The sequence below is a fragment of the Mesoplodon mirus genome (genome assembly GCF_964341445.2).
Source record: "Mesoplodon mirus genome assembly, chromosome: 8".
Classification (NCBI taxonomy): domain Eukaryota; kingdom Metazoa; phylum Chordata; class Mammalia; order Artiodactyla; family Ziphiidae; genus Mesoplodon; species Mesoplodon mirus.
Window position 1 is genome coordinate 52,076,076 of NC_138984.1, and position 27,148 is coordinate 52,103,223.

General features: G+C 40.5%; 1 protein-coding gene across 5 annotated transcripts in view; it reads left to right on the forward strand.

The window, feature by feature from the left end:
* Positions 1–27,148, forward strand: part of MGAT5 (alpha-1,6-mannosylglycoprotein 6-beta-N-acetylglucosaminyltransferase) — a 374,340-nt gene that overhangs the window by 232,090 nt on the left and 115,102 nt on the right. For all 5 annotated transcript variants that reach the window (XM_082631527.1, XM_082631526.1, XM_082631528.1 and 2 more), the window contains 3 exons: positions 811–980; positions 4,596–4,730; positions 20,456–20,589. In XM_082631527.1, the coding sequence (XP_082487653.1) occupies positions 811–980; positions 4,596–4,730; positions 20,456–20,589 (439 nt within the window). The remainder of the gene's footprint in view (positions 1–810; positions 981–4,595; positions 4,731–20,455; positions 20,590–27,148) is intronic.

The window sequence follows — 27,148 nt, forward strand, 5'->3', positions numbered from 1 at the left end:
CACCACTGTAGGTTAAAGAAGAGATGTATGACGCATTACAATTTGTGCACTTTGACTTCTGACTCAACCAACTGCTCTTGAAAAAAATAAGTGACAATTGAGCAAGTGTATAGACTAACTGGATATTGGATGATACTAAGGATTTAATAGCTATGTTAGGGGCATTGGGGTGATGTTACGGTTATGTTTTTTAAGTGAAAGTTTGTTTCTTTTAGAAATGCCAACTGAACTCTTTACAAATGAAAGGTTGGGCTGTCTAGGATTTGCTTCAAGATAAGCTAGAAGGGTTGGGAGAAAGTGAGGGATGTACATTAAATAAGACTTGTTAGGAGTTAATCATTGTTGAAGTTAATAATTGTTGAGTCCAGTGGAATTGACTATATTGTCATGTCTGCTTTTGTTAGTGTTTGAAATTTTCCATGTTAAAAGCTTAAAGATATTCCAGCTGTGGAAAAAAAGCACAATATAGTTAAAAGATATTGTATTGTCCTACTTGATTCCCCTTTAATTCTGATTTTCCAAATGTACCCCACTTTTGGAAAACAGGATTATCTGTCCCTACCTCATATTCATAGCCATACCAAATTCAGTAATGACTTTATTTCTGTAAGAAAACAATGAAAAATCATTTCCTTCCTTTCTCTGTACCTTCTAGAAAAATTGTTTACCCCATGTTGAGATTTCATTAGAACGTAAACATGACTTTGGAATTGGTGGTGGCTTTTTGGTAGGTTACTGTGGAGTTTGTACTTTGTCCGACGGGAATCAGTATGTGCCTCTTCTTTTTTTTGTTGTTTTTTGTTTTTTCAGGTCCTTGTTCACCTGGGCCTCCTGACTAAGGAATCTGGATTTAAGATTGCAGAGACAGCTTTCAGTGGTGGCCCTCTTGGTGAATTAGTTCAGTGGAGTGATTTAATTACATCTCTGTACTTACTGGGCCATGACATTAGGATTTCAGCTTCACTGGCGGAGCTCAAGGAGTAAGGAGATTATTTTTCAATTTTAAAATCAGAATACAAAAAAGAAATTGTAAACTCTTAAAGCCCTCTATTGGTGTGTAATTTCTTGTGGAGGAAAATGAAAGTGATAATTCACGAAACAGGAGATAAGAAGATTATTTTCAGAAGCTAAATACATACACTGTGAAAAGGCTAATATGTTTTCATTGTAGCTGCAGGCTCCAGAGGCTTGATAAATGAATGCCAGAAAATTCAAACTAAGGAGCTTATTCTTTGCTGTTACAGGTGCTTCCAGCATCTGCAGCAGGAAACATGACTGACTTTCCTAATTCCCTGTCTCTTGCTGAAACTCATACCCTTCCCTACTCAACAGCAAGCTTTCTAAATCTTCAAACGGGGCAGGTTCCTGTTTGCAATTTAATTTGGATAGAATGAGTTTCTTGAAAGCCCTGATCCAATCCTATTTCAGTTAGCCCACTTTCAACTCTGCCTGGGTTTTTTGGTTTCACTGAAATGTGCTTCTAGCTCAAGCCCTCTCTTAATCCCTTTTAGATTGACATGACTGGCTAAACAGAAATGCTTAGAGCCCCTTCCCTCCTTTTTGGATAACTGCCCATGGAGACTCTCTACCCAACAGCCAAGTTAACATCTAGCAATATGTCAACTGTTCCAAGAGAAATGGCTTGAAGGAACATTCTATAAATGGAAGAGGTGTTAAGACAATGTATGTCTCACCCTGCTCCAACTTTATTGTCTAAAACATTGATGCCCAGAGAGGTCACTTGTGTTAAGTCTGAGGTCCACATCGGATTAGATGCAGTATTGGGATGAAAGCAGTAATATCCGTAAAATAATGTCAGCTCTCTTTTGTTAAATGATTTCCATACACTGAAACCATGAGCTGGGCTTTAGTTACAGTGGTAGTATCAACAGTTATGGCAACCATAACACTGATGACGCCTATTAAGAGCTAACATTTGGGGGTCTTCCCTGGTGGTCCAGTGGATAAGATTCCACGCTTCCAACGCAGGGGACCCAGCTTCAATCCCTGGTCGGGGAACTAGAACCCGCATGCATGCCGCAACTAAGAGTCTGCATGCCACAACTAAGGATCCTGCATGCTTCAACGAAGATCCCGTGTGCTGCAACTAAGACCCACAGCAGCCAAAATAAATAAATATTAAAAAAAAAAAGCTAACATTTGTTGAGTGCTTCCCGTGCACCAGTTACTAAGTGTTTTACATGTTTTATATTATTTAGTTCTTAGTGCAAACCTGGAAGTAGGCACTGTTGCTTTCTGCATTTTAAAGATGAGGAAACTGAGATTCAAACCAAAAAAGATTTCCTCAAAGTCCCATGGAGAGTACGTGGAAGAGCCAGGATTTGAGCCCTCTGTCTGTCTGACCTCAAAGCCTGTGTTCTTGACCACCGAACCCCAGTGCTCCCTTCAGAACTCGATAAACCTGAGGTCTTCTGAACCCTTCACCACTTTTGTCCCTTTAACAGCTACCTCCTGTTGCCTTCCTCCTGCGTCTTTTAAAACACACTGGGGAACACAGCATATGAAGTGGGTGCCTTCATACATTGAGCGTTCATTCCTTCAGTGCTCTCTGTGGGCTGCTTCTTGGTATGGGACATACAGAGATGACCAGTGTGGCCAAGGAGATGCCAACCTTTTGATAATTACCACTAATACGTTGCACAATATTGACACTAATTGCAATGTGATTAGTTCTAATTGAGGTGAGGATGCTCAGCAAAGGGAGTGCAGAATATGTGAATATTGCTCACCACTGTGTATTGAGCACCTAGAACAGTGCCTGGCACACAGTGGGTGCCCATAACTATTTACTGAACAAATGAGTGAAGGGATGAATGAATGGGGGGGTGAAGAAATGGAGTACAATGGGAGCTCTGGGGATAGGCGCTCCCCAGGGAGCTCTGAAAAGACATATTAGGGATCTACCAGGCAGAGACTTAATTTGCCGGTCAAGAAGATTATGGAGGTCTTTAAGCCATGGTGACAGGGCCAGATGTGTTTTATTTGAGTAGATACTTGCGGAAGCAACATGGAGCAGTGGTTCCCAAACATGCCTGCACATTAGAATCACCTGGGGATCTTTTTAGGCTCCCTAAGCCCAGACCATATCCCAGACTAATTAAATGACAACCTATGGGGGTAGGACTCAGGCATAAGTATCTGTTGATGCTTCCAGGTGATTCCAAAGTGCAGGCAGGTTTGGGAACCACTGAATACAGGGTGGACCAGGAGTTATCAACGATGGCTGAGCAGGCCAAATGCAGTCCTGTGCGTTTTTTGTTAATCAAGCATCACGGGCCCAAAGCCACACCCGTGGCTGCTTTCCTTCTCCAAGAGCAGAGCTGAATAGCTGTGACGGAGAATGTGTGGCCTGCAGAGATGCAAGTGTTTACTGCCTGGGCCTTTACAGAAAAAAATTTCAAATCGTTGGGAAGAAATTGGTTATATGGAACTTACCTCTTTCAGAAACCCAGTGGAGAAAAGGGTGCCTGGAGCAGTGTCAGTATGGAGCTCTAGGGCAGAGGCCTGTTGATGACTCTTGCCCTTTGGAGTAGGGTGTCCATAATCTGGTGAAGGACTGTTACGGGGTGTGAGCAGGGATACAAAGACCAATGATGACTGATTTCTGGGTGAATGGCAGTATGGGTAGCACTTATTTGCCCCACCCATGTGAAATTGATGTACAATCAAGCATGTTGGCTCAGTGCAAGGGTGGGTTTGGATGGGTGGGTGGATGGAAGGGAGGATAATGAAAAAGTATAAACCATAGTGCCAGTTCTGTGTTACTGTCTAGTCAGAAGGAAAAATTAGACGTAAAAGAAATTTGCAAACAGTACAGGACAGTACAGAAAGAAGTTTATATTGTAGAGGCTAGAAATGGAAGACATTTAGGAGGTCGGTAAGGGCTGTATGATAAGAACAGTCTCTTTGGGAGATACTAATAGGTACTGAGTAGTATACATAGGTACTTTCCACTGAATACCTAATTTAACTACCTGAAGAATTCCTGAGAGGTTGCTGTCCTGCCATCTTCTCTGTATCCAGTCCTGTTTTGTGTTTGTGTGTGTGTGTGTGTGTTTTAAATGAGGAAAGATTCAGAGAGGTAACTTTCTAAGATCTCACAGCTGCTAGACAGTGGAGTGTGATTTAATTAGTCTGGGATATGGTCTGGGCTTGGGAAGTTGGAAAAGATCCCCAGGTGATTCTAATGTGCAGGCATGTTTGGGAACCACTGCTCCATGTTGCTTCCACAAGTGTCTACTCAAATAAAACACATCTGGCCCTGTCACCAGTACTTAAAGACCTCCCTAATCTTCTTGACCAGCAAATTAAATGGAGACAGATTGAGACCCAGATCTCCCTTGGTTTCCAAGGCTATGTTTGTATACAACCATTTGCTTTTGCAAGAGTCAGAATTGAGGCTTTGGATGGACTTGATGAGTGGGCAGAACTTGGAAAGGCAGCTGATTGGGAAGGGCCATGCCATCCTCCCTGATAAGGATTCTTGGGATGTTTATTTACCTATTTAAAGTTGCTAAGTGCAGTACCTTGCAGTAAATTGTTTTTTTTTTTCCTCTCTTCTGTCCTTTCTCTAGAATAATGAAGAAGGTTGTAGGAAACCGATCTGGCTGCCCAACTGTAGGAGACAGAATTGTTGAGCTCATTTATATTGATATTGTAGGACTCGCTCAATTCAAGAAAACTCTTGGACCATCCTGGGTTCATTACCAGTAAGTGCTACATACTGTTCTTAAGTTTTTTTTTTTTTTTTTTTTGCAGTACGCGGGCCTCTCACTGTTGTGGCCTCTCCCCTTGCGGAGCACAGGCTCCGGACGCGCAGGCTCAGCGGCCATGGCTCACGGGCCCAGCCGCTCCGCGGCATGTGGGATCCTCCCGGACCGGGGCACGAACCCGTGTCCCCTGCATCGGCAGGCGGACTCTCCACCACTGCGCCACCAGGGAAGCCCCTGTTCTTAAGTTTTTAGAGCTTTTTATTTCTTTAACAAGGGTTACATGGTTGCTGGTAGAAAAAGCTTATCAAATATTATCTTTTTTTTCTTTTTTCTATAATTGTCTCTATTTTTAACATCTTTATTGGAGTATAATTGCTTTACAACAGTGTATTAGTTTCTGCTGTATAACAAAGTGAAAGAGCTATACATATACATATATCCCCATATCTCCTCCCTCTTGTGTCTCCCTCCCACCCTCCCTATCCCACCCATCTAGGTGGTCACAAAGCATGGAGCTGATCCCCCTGTGCTATGTGGCTGCTTCCCTGTGTAGAGTGTTTCTCATTCCTAATTGAAGTTCAGATTCTCCTCGGTGCATTTTGACTTTCAAGTGCTATTCATTATTTTCATTGATCTCTTTTAAAAATAGAAAACAAGTATCCAACCTCCTTTTTACCTTCCCTAACACTTAGCTTGCCTCTGTCAGTCTGCCTACACTAATCTCATCTGTTTAATCAAATAATGATTTTGATAAACTATTGACAGGGTCATTTCTTGTGTTCCTTAGGTTTGAGTTGATGACTTATTTCTCTGTCCCTTTCCCCCATTGGTATTCTTGTCATTCTTAGAAGAGAAGTCTGGGTGTAGCTTGTCTGAATGCTAGGGTCTTGTACTTTTAAAGATAAGCCTCATGCTTAGCATCACCAGAGTGCATATGTTACTCTGTGTACAGTTGCTTAGCATCACCAGAGTGCATGTGTTACTCTGTGTACAGTTTTTATTAGTAGAAGATCTCACTGTTTCCCTCTTGTGGGTTGGAGACCATGATTTAGTATTTGAAACCATTTTACATGGTACACAAGCATGACACTAAATAACATTGAATTATATAATGAAGTTTTTAAATTTTTTCAATTTCCTTTCAATCTTCCTAAAAAAGGCTTAGTTTGATACTACTGTATCTCCAACACTACTTTTTTTTTTTTTTTTTTTTTTCTTTTTGCGGTATGCGGGCCTCTCACTGTTGTGGCCTCCCCCGTTGCGGAGCACAGGCTCCGGATGCGCAGGCCCAGCGGCCATGGCTCACGGGCCCAGCCGCTCCGCGGCATATGGGATCTCCCAGACCGGGGCACGAACCCGTATCCCCTGCATCGGCAGGCGGACTCTCAACCACTTGCGCCACCAGGGAGGCCCATCCAACACTACTTTTAACACTTGCATGAGAGTAGCTGTAAGTCTCAATGTTCAGCAGGCAAAAAAAATACCTAGTTTGAGTTTAGTAATTCTTATTAAAGAAGAGTAATATGCAGGATTGATCAAGATGGCGCCCAGTAGGATGATGTGGGACTCGCCTCCCCCTATGTACACATCCAGAATACATCTAACTGTGGAACAATTCTCATTGAAAACCAACTGGAAACTGACAGAAAGACTCCTGTACAACCAAGACCGTAAGAAAGATTCACATGTAATTGGGTAGGAAGGGAAGAAAAGGGACCAGGTAGGGAGCCCTGGGAAGGAGACTCAGAGAAAAAGGGAGATTGCACAAGTGGAGACCTGCCCTGGGAAGTGAGCGGTGAGAGCCACAGATTGGGCACCTGAGTCGTGGGGTTCTACACAGGGGAAACAAGCCCCCTTGTTAGATTGGAGGACCACTGGCACCAACAGGAGAGCTGTGGAAGGCCTAGACCCTGCTTGTGAGGAGCATGTGTGCCCTGGCTTGCCCCCGAGGCAGGGCAGAGAGAATGGACAGAGGTTTCCTGCAACTGCCTCAGCACGTGCCAGCCCTAGCCCAGCAAATGCTCTAGCCCCACTCACTCCATGTCACAAGATGGCACTGGAGCTGGGGTGGTCACAACGAGAGAGAAGACTGTGGGACACAGAGGTGACCTGGTCCCAGGATGGAGCCTGGGCAGTGGGGGAGGCAGTGGCCATTGTTGGCACTTACTCAAGCAGTGCATCAGAAGCAGCCCAGACCTCTGACGGCGGCCACTCAACCACAACTCGCCCTCCGATACATGCTGAGAGGTCATGCAGGCTCCATCTGCCAAGGGTGCCGCAGCAAGGCAGGGGTGGAGGAGATTGGGGGCGATGAATGATTGTGAGGGGCAAAAGGGTACTTGGACCCAAGGCTGCATCTGAGCAGAGCGAGGGAAACAATTGTTGGTGCCTGTACAGACAGTGCACTGAAGACAGCTCAGATCTCTGTGGTTAAGCTACACAAGCTGAGAGCCTGCATCCTCTGCCCTTGCTTCAGCACTCCCTCGTCCTCTGGGGTAAGGGTCCCAGTGCTGGGAGAAGGGAAAGCACACACTTAAAGGAACAGAGCCAGCTCGGTCCTGAACCTCAGGGCTTCTACTTCAGCAACTTGGCATCAGACTCCATGATAGGGAGGTGATGGCCACCTAGCAGAGAGGAAGCCCCACCTCACACCCACCTTCAGCTCTGGCCCCTTCATCTCCAGCCCCACCCATACCAAGGTGATAGCTGCCAGCACACCCTGAGGAAAGGGTGACTTGCGTTCACATCAAATCCAGCTCTTCCACCAAAGGCACTGGGCACATGCGGTCTGTATAGGGGTACTCCCATGTAAGAACACCCCTTCAGGACTGCGGTAGGTAACTTTTTAACCTAAATTCATAGAGGCAGAGAAAGTTTAGCAAAATGAAAAGGCAGAGGAACTGGTCTCAATTGAAAGAACAGGAGAAAAACCCTGAAAAAATAATGAAACAGAAATAAACAAATTACTGGATAAAGAATTCAAAGCATTGGTAATAAGAATGTTAACTGAACTAGAGTAAAGAGTAGATGAACACAGTTAGAGCTTTAACCAGGAACTAGAAAGTATAAAAAAGACCCGACAAAAATGAAGAATTCAATAAGTGGAAAAAAAAAAAAAAAAAAGACACACTAGAAGGGATGAAAATAGACTAAGTGATATAGAAGTACAACTAAGTCGTCTGGAAGATAGAATAATGGAAATTGCCCAATCAGAGCAGCAAAAAGAAAAACAAATTTTTAAAAATGAGAACAGTTTAAGGGATCTCTGGGATTACTTAAGTCTACCAACATTCACATTGTAGGTGTCTCAGAGAGGGAGAGACAAGGAGATCTAAAATGTATTTGAGGAAATTATGGCTGAAAACATTCCAAATCTGAAGAAGGAAACAGATATCCATGTACAGGAAGCACAGAGGGTCCCAGTCAGGATGAACCCAAACAGACCCACATCAAGACATATCATAATTAAAATGACAAAAGTTAAAGAGAGAATTCTAAAGGCAGCAAGAGAAAAATAAGTCATACAGTGGAACCCCATAAGGCTATCTGCTGATTTTTCTGCAGAAACTTTGCAAACCAGAAGGGAGTGGCATGATATATTCAAAGTGCTGAAAGGGAAGAACCTGCAACCTAGGATATGCTACCCAACAAGATTATCACTTAGAATAGGAGTGATAAAGAACTCAGACAAGCAAAAACTAAGAGTTCATCAATACTGAACCAACCCTAAAAGAAATGTTAAAGGATCTTCGCTAAGTGGAAAAGAAGTAAGAATCTATAGGAAAGGGAAAATCCCACTGGGAAAGCCACATATATAGTAAGGACTGAAGATCAACCAGTTAAATAAGCCAGTATGAAGATTAAAAGACAAGAAAATTATAAAAGCAACTATAGCTATAATAAACAATAAGGGGAGAAGCATGAAGATTAAAATATGACATCAAAAACACAAAATGTGGCGGAGGGGAGTAAAAAATACAGATCTTTTAGAATGAGTTTGAACTTAAATGAATACCAATTTAAAACAAGTAGATATAGTTACAGGTCAACATTGAACCCCATGGTTATCACAAATCCAAAACCTACAATAGATACACAAAACATATAAAGAAGCATACTACTAAAGAAAATCATCAAACCACAAGGGAAGAAACAAAAAGAAGAAGAAATGAACAGAGAACTACGAAAAAACAACCAGAAAACAAGTAATAAAATGGCAGTAAGTACGTATCTATCAATAATTACTTTAAATGTCGCTGAACTAAATGCTCCAATCAAAACAGAGCGTGGCTGATTGGATTTAAAAAAGATCTATCTAAATGCTGCCTACAAGATACTCACTTTAAAGCTAAAGACACACACAGACTGAAAATGAGGGGATGGAAAAAGATACTTCATGCAAACAGAAATGGCAAGAAATTGGGGTAGCTGTATTCATATCAGACAAAATAGACTTTTAAAACAAAGCCTATAATAAAAGAAAAAGAAGAGAATTATATAATGATAAAGGGATCAATACAAGAAGAAGGTAGTACACCTGTTAACATCTATGCATCCAGTACAGGAGCACCCAAATACATAAAGCAAATACTAACAGACATAAAGGGAGAAATTGACAATAATAGTATGGGACTTTAACACCCCACTTACATCAATGGACAGATCATCCAGACCAAAAATCAGTAAGGCAACAGTGTTCTTAAATGACACAATAGAGCAGTTGGACTTAATAGATATCTACAGGTCATCACATCTGAAAACAGCAGAATACACATTCTTTTCAAGTGTACATGGAACATCTACAGGATAAATCACATGCTAGGCCACAAAACAAGTCTCAACAAGTTCAAGAGGATAGAAATTATATTAAGCATTTTTTCTGACTCCAGCAGTATGAAACTAGAAATCAATTGCAGAAAGAAAAATGGGTAAAGAACAAACACATGAGACTAAACAACATGCTACTAAAAAAACCAATGGATCAAAGAAAAAAAGAGGAAGTCAGAAAATACCTTGAGACAGATGAAAATGGAAATACAGTCTCTAAAATGTATGGGATGCAGCAAAAGCAGTTCGAAGAGGGAAGTTTATGGTGATATGAGCCTTCCTCAAGAAACAAGAAAATTCTCAAACAACCTCACTTACCACCTAAAGGAATTAGAAAAAGGAGAACAAAGCCCAAAGTCAGCAGAAGTTGGGAAATAATAAAGATCAGAGAGGAAATAAATAAGAGACCAAAAAAAATAGAAAAGATCAATGAAACCAAGAGCTAGTTTTTTGAAAAGTTAAATAAAATTGATAAACCTTTATCCAGGCTCACCAAGAAGAAAAGAGAGAGGACCCAAATAAACAAAAGAAGAAATGAAAGAGGAGGAATAACCAGTACAGCAGGGATCCAAAAAATCATAAGAGTACTATGAACAGTTAAATGCCAACAAAGTGAACAACCTACAAGAAATGGACAAATTTCTAGAAATATACAACACACCAAGACTGAATCAAGAAGAAACAGACCATTTGAACAGACCGATCACTGGTAGTGAAATTGAATTTGTAAAACAAACAAAAAAACCTCCCAGCAAACAAAAGTCTAGGACTAGGCAGCCTTACAGGGGAATTCTACCAAACACATAAAAACTAATACTTACCCTTCTCAAACTATTTCAAAAACAAAATTGAAGAGGAGGGAACACTCCCAAATTCATTCTATAATTCCACCATTACCCTGATACAAAAACCAGAAAAGACACTACAAAAAAAGAAAATCACAGGCCAATACCTTTGATGAATATAGATGCAAAAATCCTCAACAGTATATTAGCAAACCAAATCCAACATTATATAAAAAGAATCATGCACCATGATCAAGTGAGATTTATTCCAGGGACACAAGGATGGTTCAATATTCACAAATCATTCAATGTGATACATACCACATTAACAAACAAAAGGATAAAAATCACATGATCATCTCACTAGAAGTAGAAAAAGCAGTTGACAAAACAACATCCATTTATGGTAAAAACGCTCATCAAATTGGTTATAGATGTAATATATCTCAGCATAATAAAGGCCATTTATGACAAACCCACAGCTAACATCATACTCAGTGTTGAAAAGGTGAAAGCCTTTTCTCTAAATTTAGGAACAAGACAAGGATGCCCCCTCTTGCCACTTCAATTTAACGTAGTATTAGAAGTCCTAGCCACAATAGTCAGACAAAAAAAAAAGAAATAAGAAGCATCCAAACTGGAAGGAAAGAAGTAAAACTGTCACTATTTGCAGATGACATAATACTTTATGTAGAAAACCCTTAAGTCTCCACCAAAAAACTATTAGAGCTAATAAATTCAGAGAAGTTTTAGTATATAATATCAATATACAGAAATCTGTTGCTTTTCTATACATTAATAATGAACTATCAGAAAGAGAAAGTAAAAAAACAATCCTGTTTAAAATCGCTTCAAAAAGTATAAAATTCCTAGGAATAAACTTAACCAAGGATGTGAAAAACCTATAATCTGAAAACTGTAAAACAGTTTACAGTTTTACAGTTTTATTGATGAAGGAAAATGAAGATGATACAAAGAAATGGAAAGATACCCTGAGCTCTTGGATTGGAAGAATTAATATTTTTAACATGGCCATGCCACTCAAAGCAATCTACAGATTTAATGGGATCCCTGTCAAAATACCTGTAACATTTTTCACAGAACTAGAACAAATATTCCTAAAATTTATATGGAACCACAAGAGAACCTGAATTGCCAAGTAGTCCAAGGAAAAAGAACAAAGCTGGAGGTATTTCGCTTCCTGACTTCATTCAGTCTATACCACGGGTCCCCGACCCTCAGGCTGCGGACCAGTGTTGGTCTGCGACCTGTTAGGAACCAGGCCACACAGCAGGAGGTGAGCAGCAGGCAGGTGAGTGAGCGGAGCTTCATCTGCCACCCCCATCACTGGCATTACAGCCTGAACCATCCCCATCCCTGATCCGTGGAAAAATTGTCTTCCACGAAACCGGTCCCTGGTGTCAAAAAGGTTGGGGACCACTGTTCTATACAACAAAGCTTTAGTAACCCAAACAGCATGGTGGGAAAGTAAATGGGTGTAGCTGTTATGAAAACAGTATGAAGGTTCCTCGAAAACCTAAAAAAGAACTACCATATGACGCAGCAATTCCACTGCTGTGGTGTATATCGAAAAAAGTTGAAAACACTAACTCAGAAAGATATATGCACCCCAGTGTTCATATCAGCACTATTTTCAATAGGCAAGATATGGAAACAACCCAAGGGTCCTTCAATAGACAAATTGATAAAGAAGAAGTGGCATATATATACAGTGGAATATACTACTCAGTGATAAAAAAAAAAGAATGAGATTCTTTCATTTGCAGCAATATCAGTGGACCTAGAGGATATTATGCTTACTGAAGTAAGTCAGACAGAGAAAGACACATGTAGTATGATGTCACTCATATGCCAAATCTAAAAAGTAAAATGAACGTATTCAACAAAACAGAAACAGACTCACAGATACAGAAAACAAACTAGTGGTTACCAGTGGGGAGAGGAAAGGGGCATGGGGCAAGATAGGGGTATTGTATTGAAATACAAATGACTATGTATAAAATAGATAAGCACAGGGAATTACAGACATTATTTTGTAGTGACTTTTAACAGAGTATAGTCTAAAAAAATAATCACAAAAAAGGGAAGAATAGTAATATGCTTTTTTGTGTATTCCATTTATTACAGGTGATACTGTCCTTTATTTGTGGTCTATAAAAGTTTCCAATAAATTTTAAAAGGTGAATACATTTAACTAAACATCATAATTATTTAATAGTGTCAATGGTCATGAATTTGGGTAAAAATCATGAAATTAGTACCAGCTTTACCAACTGGTAGTATGTATTGACCTACGTTTTGTTTTGAATCACCTTCCTAAGAGAGCACTCTGAAATCTTTCAGTTAGTACAACTTGGAAGTCCCTTCATGTTTCTTTTCTATTGTTATTCTGTAAACAGATGTTTTGATGTGTTCTTTAACTTAACCAATAAATGCATCTTTAATGGCCTGACCAAGGTTTCTCCATTTCAGGTTAGTTTATAGTTTAGTATTATTAACTTTAATGTCCAAGGTTATTCTAGATAGGAAGTTCTTTAGAATTGAAAGAAATGAAAATTCATAATATTGTTAAAATGATCATAATACCCAAAGCAATCTACAGATTTAATTTGATCCGTATGAAATTACCCATGACATTTTTCACATAACTAGAACAAATAATCCTAGAATTTATATGGAGCCATAAAAGACCCAGAATTGTCAAAGCAATCCTAAGGAAAAAGAACAAAGCAGGAGGCATAACCCTCCCAGACTTCAGACAATAAATACTACAAGGCTACAGTAATCAAAACAGCATGGTATTGGCACAAAAACAGGCATATGGATCAGTGGAACAGAACAGAGAGCCCAGAAATAAACCCGCACACCTACGGTCAATTAATCTTCAACAAAGGAGGCAAGAATCTACAGTGGGGAAAAGACAGTCTCTTCAGCAAGTGGTGTTGGAAAAGTTGGACAGCTGCATGTAAATCAGTGAAGCTAGAACACATCCTCACACCATACACGAAAATAAACTCAAAGTGGCTTAAAGGCTTAAATATAAGGCACGATACCATTAAACTCCTGGAAGAGAACATAGGCAAAACATTCTCTGACATAAATCGTAGCAATGTTTTCTTAGGTCAGTCTCCCAAGGCAATAGAAATAAAAGCAAAAATAAACAAATGGGACCTAATTTAACTTATAAGCTTTTGCACAGCAAAGGAAACCATAAACAAAGTGAAAAGACAACCTACAGACCAGGAGAAAATACTTGCAAATGGTGTGTTCAATAAGGGATTAATCTAACAACCCAATCAAAAAATGGGCAAAAGACCTGAATAGACATTTCTCCAAAGAAGACATACAGATGGCCAGTAGGCACCTGAAAGGATGCTCAGCGTCACTAACTATGAGAGAAATGCAAATGAAAACAACAGTGAGGTACCACCTCACACCAGTCAGAATGGCCATCGTTAAAAAGTCTATAAATAACAAATGCTGGAGAGGGTGTGGTGAAAAGGGAACCGTCTTACACTGAGGGTGGGAATGTAATTTAGTGCAGCCACTATGCAGAACAGTATGGAGATTCCTCAGAAAACTAAAACTAGAGCTGCCACACAATCCAACAATCCCACTCCTGGGCATATATCCGGACAAAACTCTAATTCAAAAAGGTACCTGCACCCCTATGTTCATAGCAGCACTATTTACAATAGCCAAGACATGGAAACAACCTAAACGTCCATCAACATATGAATGGATAAAGAAGATGTGGTATATGTTTACAATGGAATATTACCCAGCCATGAAAAAGAATGAAATACAGTAAGTCCCCTACATACCAACGAGTTCCATTCCGAGAGTGCATTCGTAAGTCCGATTTGTTCATAAGTCAAACAAAGTTAGCCTAGGTACCCAACTAACTCAATCACCTATATAGTACTGTACTGTAATAGGTTTATAATATGTTCTCATCTTTGAAAGTTTGCAACTTGAAGGTTTGTATGTTGGGCACTTAATGGTAATACATTTTGCAGCTACATGGATGGACCTAGAGGTTATCATCAAATCTAAGCAAAGTAAGTGAGAAAGAGAAAGACAAATATCATATGATATCACTTATATGTGGAATCTAAAATATGACACGGGGGCTTCTCTGGTGGCACAGTGGTTAGGAATCCACCTGCCAGTGCAGGGGACACGGGTTTGAGCCTTGGTCCAGGAAGATTCCACATGCCACAGAGCAACTAATCCCGTGCGCCACAACTACTGAGCCTGCGCTCTAGAGCCCGCAAGCCACAACTACTGAGCCGGCACGCCACAACTACTGAAGCCCGTGTGCCTAGAGCCTATGCTCCGCAACAAGAGAAGCCACAACAATGAGAAGCCTACACACCACAAAGAGTAGCCCCCACTTGCCACAACTAGAGAAAGCCCATGCACAGCAATGAAGACCCAACGCAGCCAAAAATAAATTAATTTTTTAAAATTAATTAATTAATTAAAATATGATACACATGAACTTATCTACAAAACAGACTTACAGACATAGAGAACACACTTGTGGTTGCTGGGGTTTGGGGGGTGAGGGTGGGGAAGGGATGGACTGGGAGTTTGGGATGAGCAGATACAAACTATTATATAGAGAATGGATAAACAACAGGTCCTGTTTTATAGCACAGGAAAGTATATTCAATATCCTGTAATAAACCATAATAGAAAAGAAAAAAATGAAAATTCAAAATATTAAGAATCTTCTCAAAAACAGAGTCGGGGGGAACACCCATTGTTGTAGAATTTCTTTGCAGTGGCAGTGATTTTCTCACTGGGCAATGAAATGGTCTTGGGCAGAGGAAAGGGATTCATTGAGAGGAGACTACCCACTTTTCATTGCCTTTTGGATACCCAGGCAGACCTCAAAGATACTGAGGGTTTAACTCCAGGCCACTACAATAAAGCGAGTATCACAATAAAGTGATTCACACAGTATGTTTGGTTTCCCAGTGCACATAAAAGTTATGTTTATACTGTACCGTAGTCTATTGTGTGCAACAGCATTATGTATTAAAAAAAATAATACCTTTATTTTGTTTATTTATTTATTTATTTACTTACTTATTGGAGCATAATTGCTTTACAATGTTGTGTTAGTTTCTGCTGTACAATGAAGTGAATCAGCTATATGTATATCTATATCCCCTCCCTCTTGGACCTGCCTCCCACCAATCCCACCCATCTAGGTTGTCACACAGCACCGAGCTGAGCTCCCTGTGCTATGCAGCATGTTCCTGCTAGCTATCTGTTTTACACATGGTAGTGTATTTATGTCAAACCTAATCTCCCAATTCGTCCCACCCTCCCCTTCCCCCCATGTGTCCACATGTCCGTTCTCTACGTCTACATCTCTATTCCTGCCCTGCAAATAGGTTCATCTGTACCATTTTTCTAGATTCCACATATATGCATTAATATATTTGTTTTTCTCTTTCTGACTTATTTCACTGTATGACAGACTCCAGGTCCATCCACATCTCTACAAATGACCCAGTTTTGTTCCTTTTTATGGCTGAGTAATATTCCATTGTATAAGGGATATGTACCCCAAAGTACATACCTTAATTTTAAAAATCCTTTCACAGGTGTGAATTGCACAGTGTGAGAATATAATCAATAATATTGTAATATCTTTGTATGGTGACAGATGGTAACTAGACTTATCATGGTGATCGTTTTGTAATGTACAGAAATATGGAATCACTATACTACACACCAGGAACTGGCATAGTGCTATAGGTCAATTATACTTCGAAAACAAAGACAAACTCATGGAAAAAGAGATCAGATTTGTGGTTACCAGAGGCAGAGGGCGGGGGGAGGGGGAGTTGGGGGGTGGTAGTCAAAAGGTATAAACTTGCAGCTCTAAGATAAGTAAGTACAACCCAAGAGTTCTTATCACAAGGAAAAAAAATTTTATCTTGTATCTATATGATGATGGTTCTTCACTAAACTTGTGGTAGTCATTCCATGTTGTGTATAAATCAAATCATTATGCTGTACACCTGAAACATATTCTGTGCTGTGTGTCAGTTATATTTCAATATAAAACTGGAAAGGGAAAAAAAACTTTATATACTGTATTGCTAAAAAATGCTAACCAACCTCTGATAATGCAGGGTTGCCACAAACCTTTAATTCGTAAACAGTGTAGTATCTGCGAAGTGCAAAAATGTGAAGCACAATAAAATGAGATGTGCCTGCAGTTTCATAAAAAAGCAAGATAAAAATCTGGGTTTGGTCCAGGATAGCACTCTACCTTCTGCATCAGGTTTTTCCTGTTTTTTGGTTTGTTGGTTTTTTGAAATCTTCATGAATCATGGGCCGCCATAAATGTTCTCTGCTATATGGGAGTAGCCATATTTCTTCTTGCTAATAGGCCTTGTAAATAAACAAACTTTTTTTTTTTCCTTTTAGCTACAGCATTGAAAAAAAGAAAGCTGTTTTTCTCTGGCGTTTTGTGAGTGGCAGGCATCTGATAAATGTGCAAAAGGAACTGAGCGTGCCTAGACTTACATATTCTCATGATTAAGAAGGGCTGTTTGGGTGGGAATATATTCTCAGTGGTAGCATTTAGGTCAATTAAAAAGGATGATTTTATTATTAAAATGGTCACCATTGATTGGTATTTGGTTCTTGTTGGATGAAAAGGCACATTTTTCTCTGAGGGGATTTTATGGAAGAGTGTAATGTTTTATCCCTCCTTTCTTTAATAAGTCATCTGTGTTTAGTGATACTAGCTGGCAGGAGGTCTGTTAGCACTTAAGTGCTGCCGTCTTTGTGGTCTGATGCAGCTAAGATCTCATCCAAAGGCCAAGCAGGTCCTCTAGAAAGTTTCTTGCCCATTTCTTTCCCTTTTAAAGATTAGAAATTGTCAGCGCTCTCTGTATTCATCTTGGGTGATGCAAGATGATAAGAATTCTATTAAATGTAAAGTTATCAGTTGGTTTTTTTATTTAGGGGCAAATCTATGAGTCCTGTTGATCTTGGAAAAATATTTTTTAATTCTGTCCAATTTATATAGGGACCCAGGACATTCAATGAAACATTTATTAAATACCTACATGCGACTAGTATTCCGCTAGGTACTGCAAAACTCATATCCATTTTGCTTCATGTGAGGCCTTTGCTGAGCATGGACAACACACAGGAAAGTGAGATGCAAATAGTCCAAGATATACTGTGTTTTACATCAAACTCCAAATCAGAAAGTAGGTCCTGGCAAGGAGGTTGTGAGCGTCCATCTCGTAATAGTGTGGCTTAGTGCAGAGAGAATGTTCCAGGAATCCTTTGGCATTGCTGCAGCCAGCCCTGTTAGGAGGCCAGCTGCCTCGGGCAGTGAGGCAAATATCTTTTTAAGTCATCAGTCTGTTCTTGATGCTCCAGACACACAAAAGACATTAGAGGAACAGCATCAAATACTAACGGCACACACCCAATTCCAAAACACACAGGTGTTGAAAGTGATTGAAGAGGGAAGACTATAATGGTCAACCTCCTCCGTCATAGACAGAGATCAGTCTCCTGCCTTGGGTTTATAAGACAAACCCAGATAAGCTAAAAAAAAACAAAAAAAAACAAAAAAACAAAAAACAGACAACTCCCAAACCAAAGCTTCAGGTATAAGCATGTAGAGTTATAAGCATCTCACGCATCCCATCATTCATTCTATAGCCTTCCGTTGAGTAGAAGCCAGCCTCACGTAGTGTACATATAAGCCCCATGTAATAAAAGTCCAAGATTTCAGGAGTTAGGCTCCTGCCCGGCATCTTTACTCATCAGGGTTTGTTTTAGTTATCCAAATTAAAAATAACACCAGTAAAACTCCAAGTTAAAAATAGAGTCACAAGCTAGAGATGGTCAGTCAATTACAAACAAGTGGAGGTAGCCAGAGCCTTCAAGGCAAAGGTTTCTCTGATGAGGGTGGCCTGTTTCTCCCTGCTGTGCCTGCTCAGGGCGCTCTCACCTTTGAATCCCAGCTCTGTCCCTCTTGTGGGAGCTGAACCTACCCCAGCCCCAGTTGTCAGTGTGTGTCCCTCCATCCCCTCCGCCCCTCTCCTGTAGTGACCTTTGCAGTGTTGCCACCGTCATCCCAGCTGTTTTCTTTCTTTCTTTTTTTTTTTAATTGAAGTATAGTTGTTTTGCAGTGTTGTGTTAGTTTCAGGTGTACAGCAAAGTGGCTCAGTTATTTATATATATATATCTAGTCACTGTGAGGATCGAATGTTCCTTGAGAGCCACATGGGAATCCAGGAGAAGGACACTGTTTCTGGGATCAGTTTGTATTTTACTTTGTGGTCCTGGCCCACGCTCCTTCCACCTTGCCTCCCCTCTTTCTTTTCTTCCTCGTCTAGACAAATAGTGCTGATCTCTGATGTGAAAATCATCACACTAAAATGACAGTTTACTGTTGCTCTTCCTGGAAAATGCAATCTGGTGTTTGCATTCTTTTTTTCTGCAGTATGCATTGATGTAAAAATAATTGGAAGATGGACTTCCTCCTAGTGGGGAAAGGAAGAAAGAAAGTGAATCAGATGCTTAAAAGTCATTGCCATCATCTGATTCTAAAATGCGGGCTCTATCTTCATTTACTTTTATGCTTATTGGTCCAGTAAGAGCCATTCAGAATTATTACTGATACATAACAACAGAAAATAGTGCTTTTTCATTGGCCAGTCATGAGTTAAATTTACATCAGTGTTTTGAGAATCAGTGACGAAATAAATGTAACCAAAATCAATAAATTCTGTTTTAGTATTGATTCCTTTCTTCTGCTTGGTCATTCTTCATGTACTCCAAAACAATGGTCAGAAGGCTTTTTCTGTAAAGAGCCAGATAGTAAATATTTTAGGCTTTGTTTGGCCATGTGGTCTCTGTTGCAGCTACCAAAGTCTACTGCTACTGTGTGAAATCAGTCATAGACATACAGAAACAACTAGGTTTGGCTAGTTCAAATAAAACTTTATTTTTGAACACTGAAAGTTGAATTCCATATAATTTTCACATCACAAAATATTCTCCCTTTTTTTTTTCTAACCATTTAAAAATGTAAAGAACATTCTTAACTAGAAGGCCATACAAAAACAGGCAATAGACCAGGTTTGGTTGATGCTGTTCTAAGGGTTTTGTGGAATAGCCAAACAAAACATTTTCAGTTTCACTTCTTTTTGAGCTCCAGGACAAAACAATAATGCCCTCTTACTATCAAATACATAAAAATCACCACTGCCTGTTGAGTGAAATTCTAAGCTTTACCTAAAATCACATACTGTAGTTAGCTGATGAAAATCTTGAATAATTGTGGAGGAGACAGGACATGCCATGTGCTCTAAGCAGAATAAGACCTCCGTCTCAGTCTGCCCAGGCTGCTGTACCAAATCATCACAGCCTGGGTGGCTTATAAATAGCAGAAATGTATTGCTCACATTTTGGGAGGCTGAAAGTCTGAGATAAGGGTGCCAGCATGGTCAGGTGAGGTTGCAGACTTCTCATTGTATCTTCATACAGTGGAAGGCGCTAGGGAGTTCTGTGGAATTTCTTTTATAAAAGCACTATTCCTATTTATGAGGGCTCCACCCTCGTGCCCGTATCACCTCCCAAACGCCCATTTACTAATACCACCTCCTTAGGATTTCAGCATATGAATTTGGGGGGACGTAGTAACCTCTAAAAATGGTAGTTCTTTATTTCTTCCACAGTTGTCCATTAGGCACCACTGTATGCTCAGCCCAGGCTAGGGGTCCAGCAGTGACCATGGCAGTCTGCAGTTCCAGCTTTTGGGAGCTTTTTATTTCGCTGGTATTTGAGCATCTTTTGTGATTAGTCAACTCATCTAGAGCAGATTGTATGAGCTTTGTGATGGCTCTGGCTCAGAAGTCACATGTGGGGATGTTTGGTAGACATGCTAGTGGAAAACCTCTCAATTCCTGCCCAGTGGTGTTCAGTTTAAAGGATTTGTCCATCTTTGGTGGTCCCTGAGGGGGTTAGAGCTTTTGTTTCTTTGACTTTGGGGTCAAGGTTGTAGTTTTACCCATGGCATCTTTTATCTTTCAGGTGCATGCTGCGTGTCCTGGACTCATTCGGCACAGAACCAGAGTTCAACCATGCCAACTATGCCCAGTTGAAAGGCCACAAGACCCCCTGGGGCAAGTGGAATCTGAACCCACAGCAGTTTTACACCATGTTCCGTGAGTAGTTGTGTCTCACCTCTACTTTCCAGAATGCCGCCAAAGACAAATGGGAAAAGAAATGAGGCCACCATGTATTTTCAGTTGTGATTCCCAGAGCCCTTAGCTGTAGAAATGGGTGCTGTGGAACCTTTTTCTTGGGAATAACTGGATTTTTTTTAAAAACCGGAACTGAAAGGCTATGTGAACATTTTGTAAAAAGCCTTAGAAATGTTCTGGAGAAAAATATTCAATATGAGGTATCACTGGAAACCATCTGGGAAAGGACTTTGGATGGACTTTGGCAGTCAGTAAACATGCTTCATGCGACACAGACACTGTTTAGGGTCCACTTGATGATTCAAGAGAGATGAGGTCTTCCATGTGCATACATTTTCCAAGTAATTAAACCTTCATTATTTAAGCATCAAACTTTGTAAAGAAAAAAAAGTCAGTCTTTTCAAAATGGAACGATTTAAAACTGTTTCATACCTTACTGGCTTCTTAAACCTTGGGCCTAGGATGAAATCTCACCCTCTCTTGCTCACGTGGTGTCCATGTTGCCACGAGCAGTGATTATTTTGTAAAGTGATGTAGTGGACAGGCTAAAAGTGGATGAACCCGCTGGCCCCAGCTGTAGCCTTTCAGCAGTTTTCTGTGTTCCTTTCCCACATTCGCCATTTCTTGTTGCTGCCCTCAGTCTACCTGCCCGTAGATTCATTTCATTTATAATTAACTGAGGATTGTGAAGCCTAATACCGAATCCTGTAGTATTCATGCCAAAAATGAATTTATTGTTTAAGTCCATAGACCTTGGTGATTCCCCTTGTTGAGATGAATTCCTGTTCTGGAAATGAAAGGTCCCCCGAGTTAAACAGTTCATTTGGACACTCAGAGTGCAGATTTCCATTTTCCTAAATTATCGGAATAATTTTAATCCAGAGATTTCCATCCTAGAATTAGGATCTGAGCTGCAAATCTGTTTCCTTCTTTAAGACCCAAGGCCCTCTGCCGTGCCTTTTCCCCATGTACTGACCCTTCCCCCTCACATGCAGCCACCTGAAGGTGACCTTTTGTCGCATTCAGTAAGTACAGCAGCGAACACATTGGACTAATCCTTGCGTGTGAAGTATGAGAAGGAAGGATGAATTAAGAAGGGCTGGGCTTCCCTGGTGGCGCAGTGGTTGAGAGTCCGCCTGCCGATGCAGGGGACGCAGGTTCATGCCCCGGTCTGGGAAGATCCCACATGCCGCGGAGCGGCTGGGCCCATGAGCCATGGCCGCTGAGCCTGCGCGTCCGGAGCCTGTGCTCCGCAACGGGAGGGGCCACAGCAGTGAGAGGCCCACATACCACAAAAAAAAAAAAAAAAAAAAAAAAAGAAGGGCTGTGGCAGATGGGGACGTGATTTTAAAAATCGACTCATGTTTAAATGTTCATTTTAGCTCAGAGCAGTGTTTGAGAGTGTTCTGTATGCATCCTAGACATTATTATTACCGCTCCTGGAGCTCTGTCATCCTATTGTAGCCTGTCACAGGGGCACAGTTCAGGGGACAAACTAATATAGGGCATGGTGGGTGACAGGTGGCTGGCAGCATGGTGAGACATGGCTAGAGTTAACCTTTGGATCGACATTGCTGTGTAACTTTGAGGGCCTGGGATGAGGTGACACAAAATAACCTAAGAAGTGGCTTGTGTGTTACTTCACATACATAAAATGTTAGCTGTGTCCAAAATGGCCAACATTACTTAAATGACACGGTATATCTATGCCCTCCGTGGGATGGTATTTCCCTATATCTGGGGCATAGAAATAGGAGGCTTTTCCAGAAAGAAGTTCTCTTTTAGAATGTTGGAATTCAGAGTCCAAAAGAACTTATTTTTATTCTCCATGAATGGAGGATTTCAGCAGTGTTGGTTGATTGAATTGAAATCAATTCACTGCTTACAATATAACTAAAGATGGAAAAACAGATTAATTCTTGTTAACCCGGGAAAGGGATAGTTTCTTAACTGACTCAGAATTCAGCAGGAATCGGGGGCAAAACTGAAACATTTGTCTGCCTAAAAAAAAAAAAAAAGAAACCTGTATGGCAAAATCAGCAACACAGAAAAATAACACCATAGCAAATTGTGTTGCAGAGGATTAATATCACTATAAAGAGCTTCTAAAAATTGAGAAGAAGACATTCCACAATCCAGTAGGAAATGGGCAAAAGCAGTTCGGAGAAAAAAGAAATGTATTGCCCCCAATATATGAAAACATGTTAACCTCACTCATGATAAGAGAAATGCATTTTAAAACTGCACCAAGGGCTTCCCTGGTGGCGCAGTGGTTCAGAGTCTGCCTGCCGATGCAGGGGACGTGGGTTCGTGCCCCAGTCCGGGAGGATCCCACATGCCGCGGAGCCGCTGGCCCGTGAGCCATGGCCGCTGAGCCTGCGCGTCCGGAGCCTGTGCTCCGCAACGGGAGAGGCCACAACAGTGAGAGGCCCGCGTACCAAAAAAAAAAAAAAAAAAAAAAAAAAAAAAAAAACTGCACCAAGATCCCATGTCCCACATATCAGATTGGCAAAAATCTGAAAGTTTGCTAGCGCAGCTCTTCCTATGATGAGACTTAGGGAAAGCAGTGGGAATGCAGCCCAGCTGGCACTTGCCCCTGTGCAAGGGGATTTGTCACTGTCTAGCATAGCTTCCTAGACATCCTTCCTTTGACAAGGTCATATCTAGGGATCCGTCCCAAAGATAAGTGAGCAAAGGTCAGACATGGTGTGTGTACAAGGCCATTTACTGTGGTACTGTTTGTACTAGGAAAAGACTGGCAATAACCCAGAGGTTCCTAATAGGGGACTGAGTGAATAATATGGTCTGTTGATAGAGTGAAGTCATGTGCAACTGTGCAAAAGGGCTGAGGGAAGACTCCACTCTCTGGAGGGAGATGTCTAGGATATATTAAGCGATAAAAACCAAAGTGCAGGAAGGTATGTGGAGTCACTCCCTTCTGTATAAGAAGGGTATGGGGGGAGGGAAGTGTGTGTACATGTATGAATATGCTTGTGTTTTCAAAAGAAACAATGGAAGAATAACAAGCTAATAAAAATGATTACCACTGGAGGAGGGTTTGCAGGGACAGGGATAGAAAATAAATGTCTCTTTTTTTTAATTGAAGTATAGTTGTTCTACAATGTTGTGTTAATTCCTGCTGTACAGCAAAGTGATTCAGTTATACATACAGATACATTCCTTTTTATATTCTTTCCCATTATGGTTTATTACAGGATATTGAATATAGTTCCCTGTGCTAGATGTCTCTTAACGTACTTTATTTTGACTTTGGCACCATATAAATGTTTTACATAATTTAAAAAGAAAAAAGAATTCACTAAAGATTGAAAAGAGATCAAAAAATGAAACAACAAATCTGTATCAGGTTAGTGCTAATCTCCACACAGATAAAATAATTATTTCAAGTGACTTTAAAGCACAGTCTTTGGACCATACAGTTGTAGTGGGGAATATTTATATTGTTATTTGAAACTATTACAGTTATACTGTAGGAACTACAGTTTGCAGTATATAGGAGGGGGAGAGTGTATAAAGAATTTAAGTAAAGATTGTATAATACTCAGCTTGAATAGGAAATATCACTATGAACTTACATTTTCTCTCTGAAAAGGAAAAGTTTCCTAACTCTGTACTTTGAAAAGGATCAAAAGTAAAGACAATCCAGTGACAGTGAGTATCCTTAACACTCAGATTGGGATTTCCTAAGTACCTTTCCCACTAAAGGAACCTCTTTCTAAGATAAATAGGTGATTCCAGGTCTAGGGCAGGAACCGTTAAAGATGGGACATCTTTAACGTGGAAGCAAGGAAGCTAAGAAGGACCCCTGGGGTTGAGTCAGAAGGACACAGGAGCCAAAACTGGGGTAGTTTGAGCATCAAAAAAAATAATGACTGCAGTGGATTGGACTCAAATCAATGGAAAATAATCCATGAATCCAGAATGATAGTCCAAGCAAGAAAAACCCAGAAAATCAATCAAATCACCTTTGTGAGTTGCTAAGACACTGACTTCATTACTCTGAAAAATAAATGGAAAGAATTCAGCTTTGATCGTGCCTTTCTAGGACAAATTGTATTTGAAGATAATCAAATAGTTGATGAGAGAACGTTGTTAATTATGGGGAAATCACAGCTAATAAATGCAAAAAGAATGAAAAATTAGAAAATCAGCATTTTATAACTCCTGATGAGACAGTGGAGCCAGGTGGGGACCATCAATGGTGGCAAAATCCATCAAGTAACAGGGTGATGGAAAATTTCCTCGTGGCTAAGTCCGGGTCCAGTCTAACTTGGTCGTTGCCACAGAATCTTCCTTCGGGTAAGTGTGACTATTCTCACGGCCTGAAGGGGAAGACCATTCCTTTGAGTAGAAGATGAAAGTGTCAAAAGTGTACCTATGTCTTGTCAATTTTTAAAAAATGAAACAGATTTACTAGTGCTTAATAGATGGGCTGATAGTAATTATTACATAATTGATGTATAATGTGCACATACACTGTGGGTGTACTTGGATTGTTTTCTCTTGATGGGATGCACAAGGAAAAGTTTGGAGACCACAGAAGTAGTGTTGTACTTGTAGAATCAGGTTGTCATCAAGTCCGGCTGTCTTATTATGGGATTACCAGTGTTCTGACAGGTGTGCAGTACAGGGAGAGGGTGGAGAAGGCTGTCTAGAAAGGGCCCAGCAGGAGGATAAGGAAAGAGAAGAACGCACCCACACTGTTCCTGAAGCATGTTTAGGAGTAGGGAAGTGAGACAGATGCTCCTGACCAGGTTGATGCTCTTGAATATTCAGAGAGCACTTCTCACTTTAAGGCTGCTTGTATTTCTCCTCTAACTCATTTCCTCACTAAGTTGGTAGAATTTCTACAAGCTGAAAAGCCTGGCTTTTTTTTTCTTCACTGTTTTGCCCCAAATCTCAGAATTTCACTGGAACTATCCTCTCTGTGTATTCTGTTTGCATTGGGCATTTTTGTGTGTCAGCATAGACTGTTCCCAGCACCTTCCTAAGCAGCTTCTATAGGGACCAACCGAGCGGTCAGACAACAGTAAGGACATTTAACTAGATCTTTGAGCGATGGTTTTTTCCAGGAAGCTGAGCTGAGAAGTGCAGTTCTTCCTCCGTTAGGGCAGGCCTCTTGTTCCTTTTCCCTCTTGTCCATACTCTAGTGTCCCTTCTGAGCTGGGCACTGAGACCCTCCTCCTGCCCCAGAGCCAGCTCTGAAAAGCTCAGCATGGACCAGTCTATTCCTCCTCAAAAACCACAGTGCCTTCCCTTTGCCCATGGGGTCAGGTCCAAAGTCTATAGCATAGCTCTCGGGCCCCCTGCCTTCTCTCCCCTACCACAGCCCTCCCCTGGCCTCTCCAACCTCACCAGACAGTCTGCTGGTCTCTGAAGGTGCCACCATGATTCCTCACCACCTTTGCCGCCTTCATATCACCCTTATAGCAAAATTTTATTTTTCTCTTGAAGTCTCTATTTAAATGACTTCCATCTTTCCCATCAAATTAAAAAAAAAAAACCCTATTATAAAAACAGGGAAAGCCTTCCCAAGGAAAAAGCCCCGCATATCCTAATGTAAGCATTATTATCTTTTTCAGGGGTATATTTTTGCGTAATTATAACACACATACTAAAATTTTATATCTGCTTTTTTTCCATTTACTATATCAAAAAATATTTTCAAGGTTCAACTTTTGAAACCATTGTTTCCAAGGCTGTTTTATATAGTCTATCAAGTGGACTTTGTATTTATTTGGGGGTACTTTTGCTAATTCTTGTTGAGAATTAATTGTTGCTTTTTCTGGGCTTGCCAGGGACTTGACCCTATATTTAGGCATTATTTCAGTCAACAGCCTTTAATCTGCTGTGCGTACTGCTTTTTCTAAACTCCTGAAGGAGTTTAGAAAAAATAAGGTATTCTCTTATTTTTCTCAGTCCCAAGCAAGGTGCATCATACCCCAGTAAAGGAATGAAAGGAATCTGCCCACACAGAAAAATCAAATAGAGAAGACATCTGCCTGTACCATTTACAAGAGAAAATAAAACCCTGAAGTTGGTGTCTTGCACCTTGAATTATCCCATATTTGGATAGTTCTAATTATCTGCTTGACACCCTCTTCCACAACTTCATCAGGCTTATGTAAAAACATCAGTAGTGGGAAAACATCTTCATCTAATTGAGTTTTTTCCTGTCTTGCCCTGAAGACTGTGGCTGAAAGTAGCAATAGCAGAGATTACCAGATTCCTCATTCCTCGTTTCACGCAAGCTGCATCTAAGACTTATATTTACCTCCTGTCATTGAAAAGTTTCCGTAACGTTTATTAGTCTGTTTAGCAACCTTGCTGTTCATACCACTGTAATAGAACATTTCCTATTTTTGAGGCAAAGTCTGTTTGTACTGGTTTATTTTTACTTAAGTAATTTTTTTAGTCCTTTTGAGAATTTGCCTTCTGGGTGGCTCATATTGTGTAATTATAGTCCAGGCTGGGAGACACTCAGTGTTTCTTGATACAT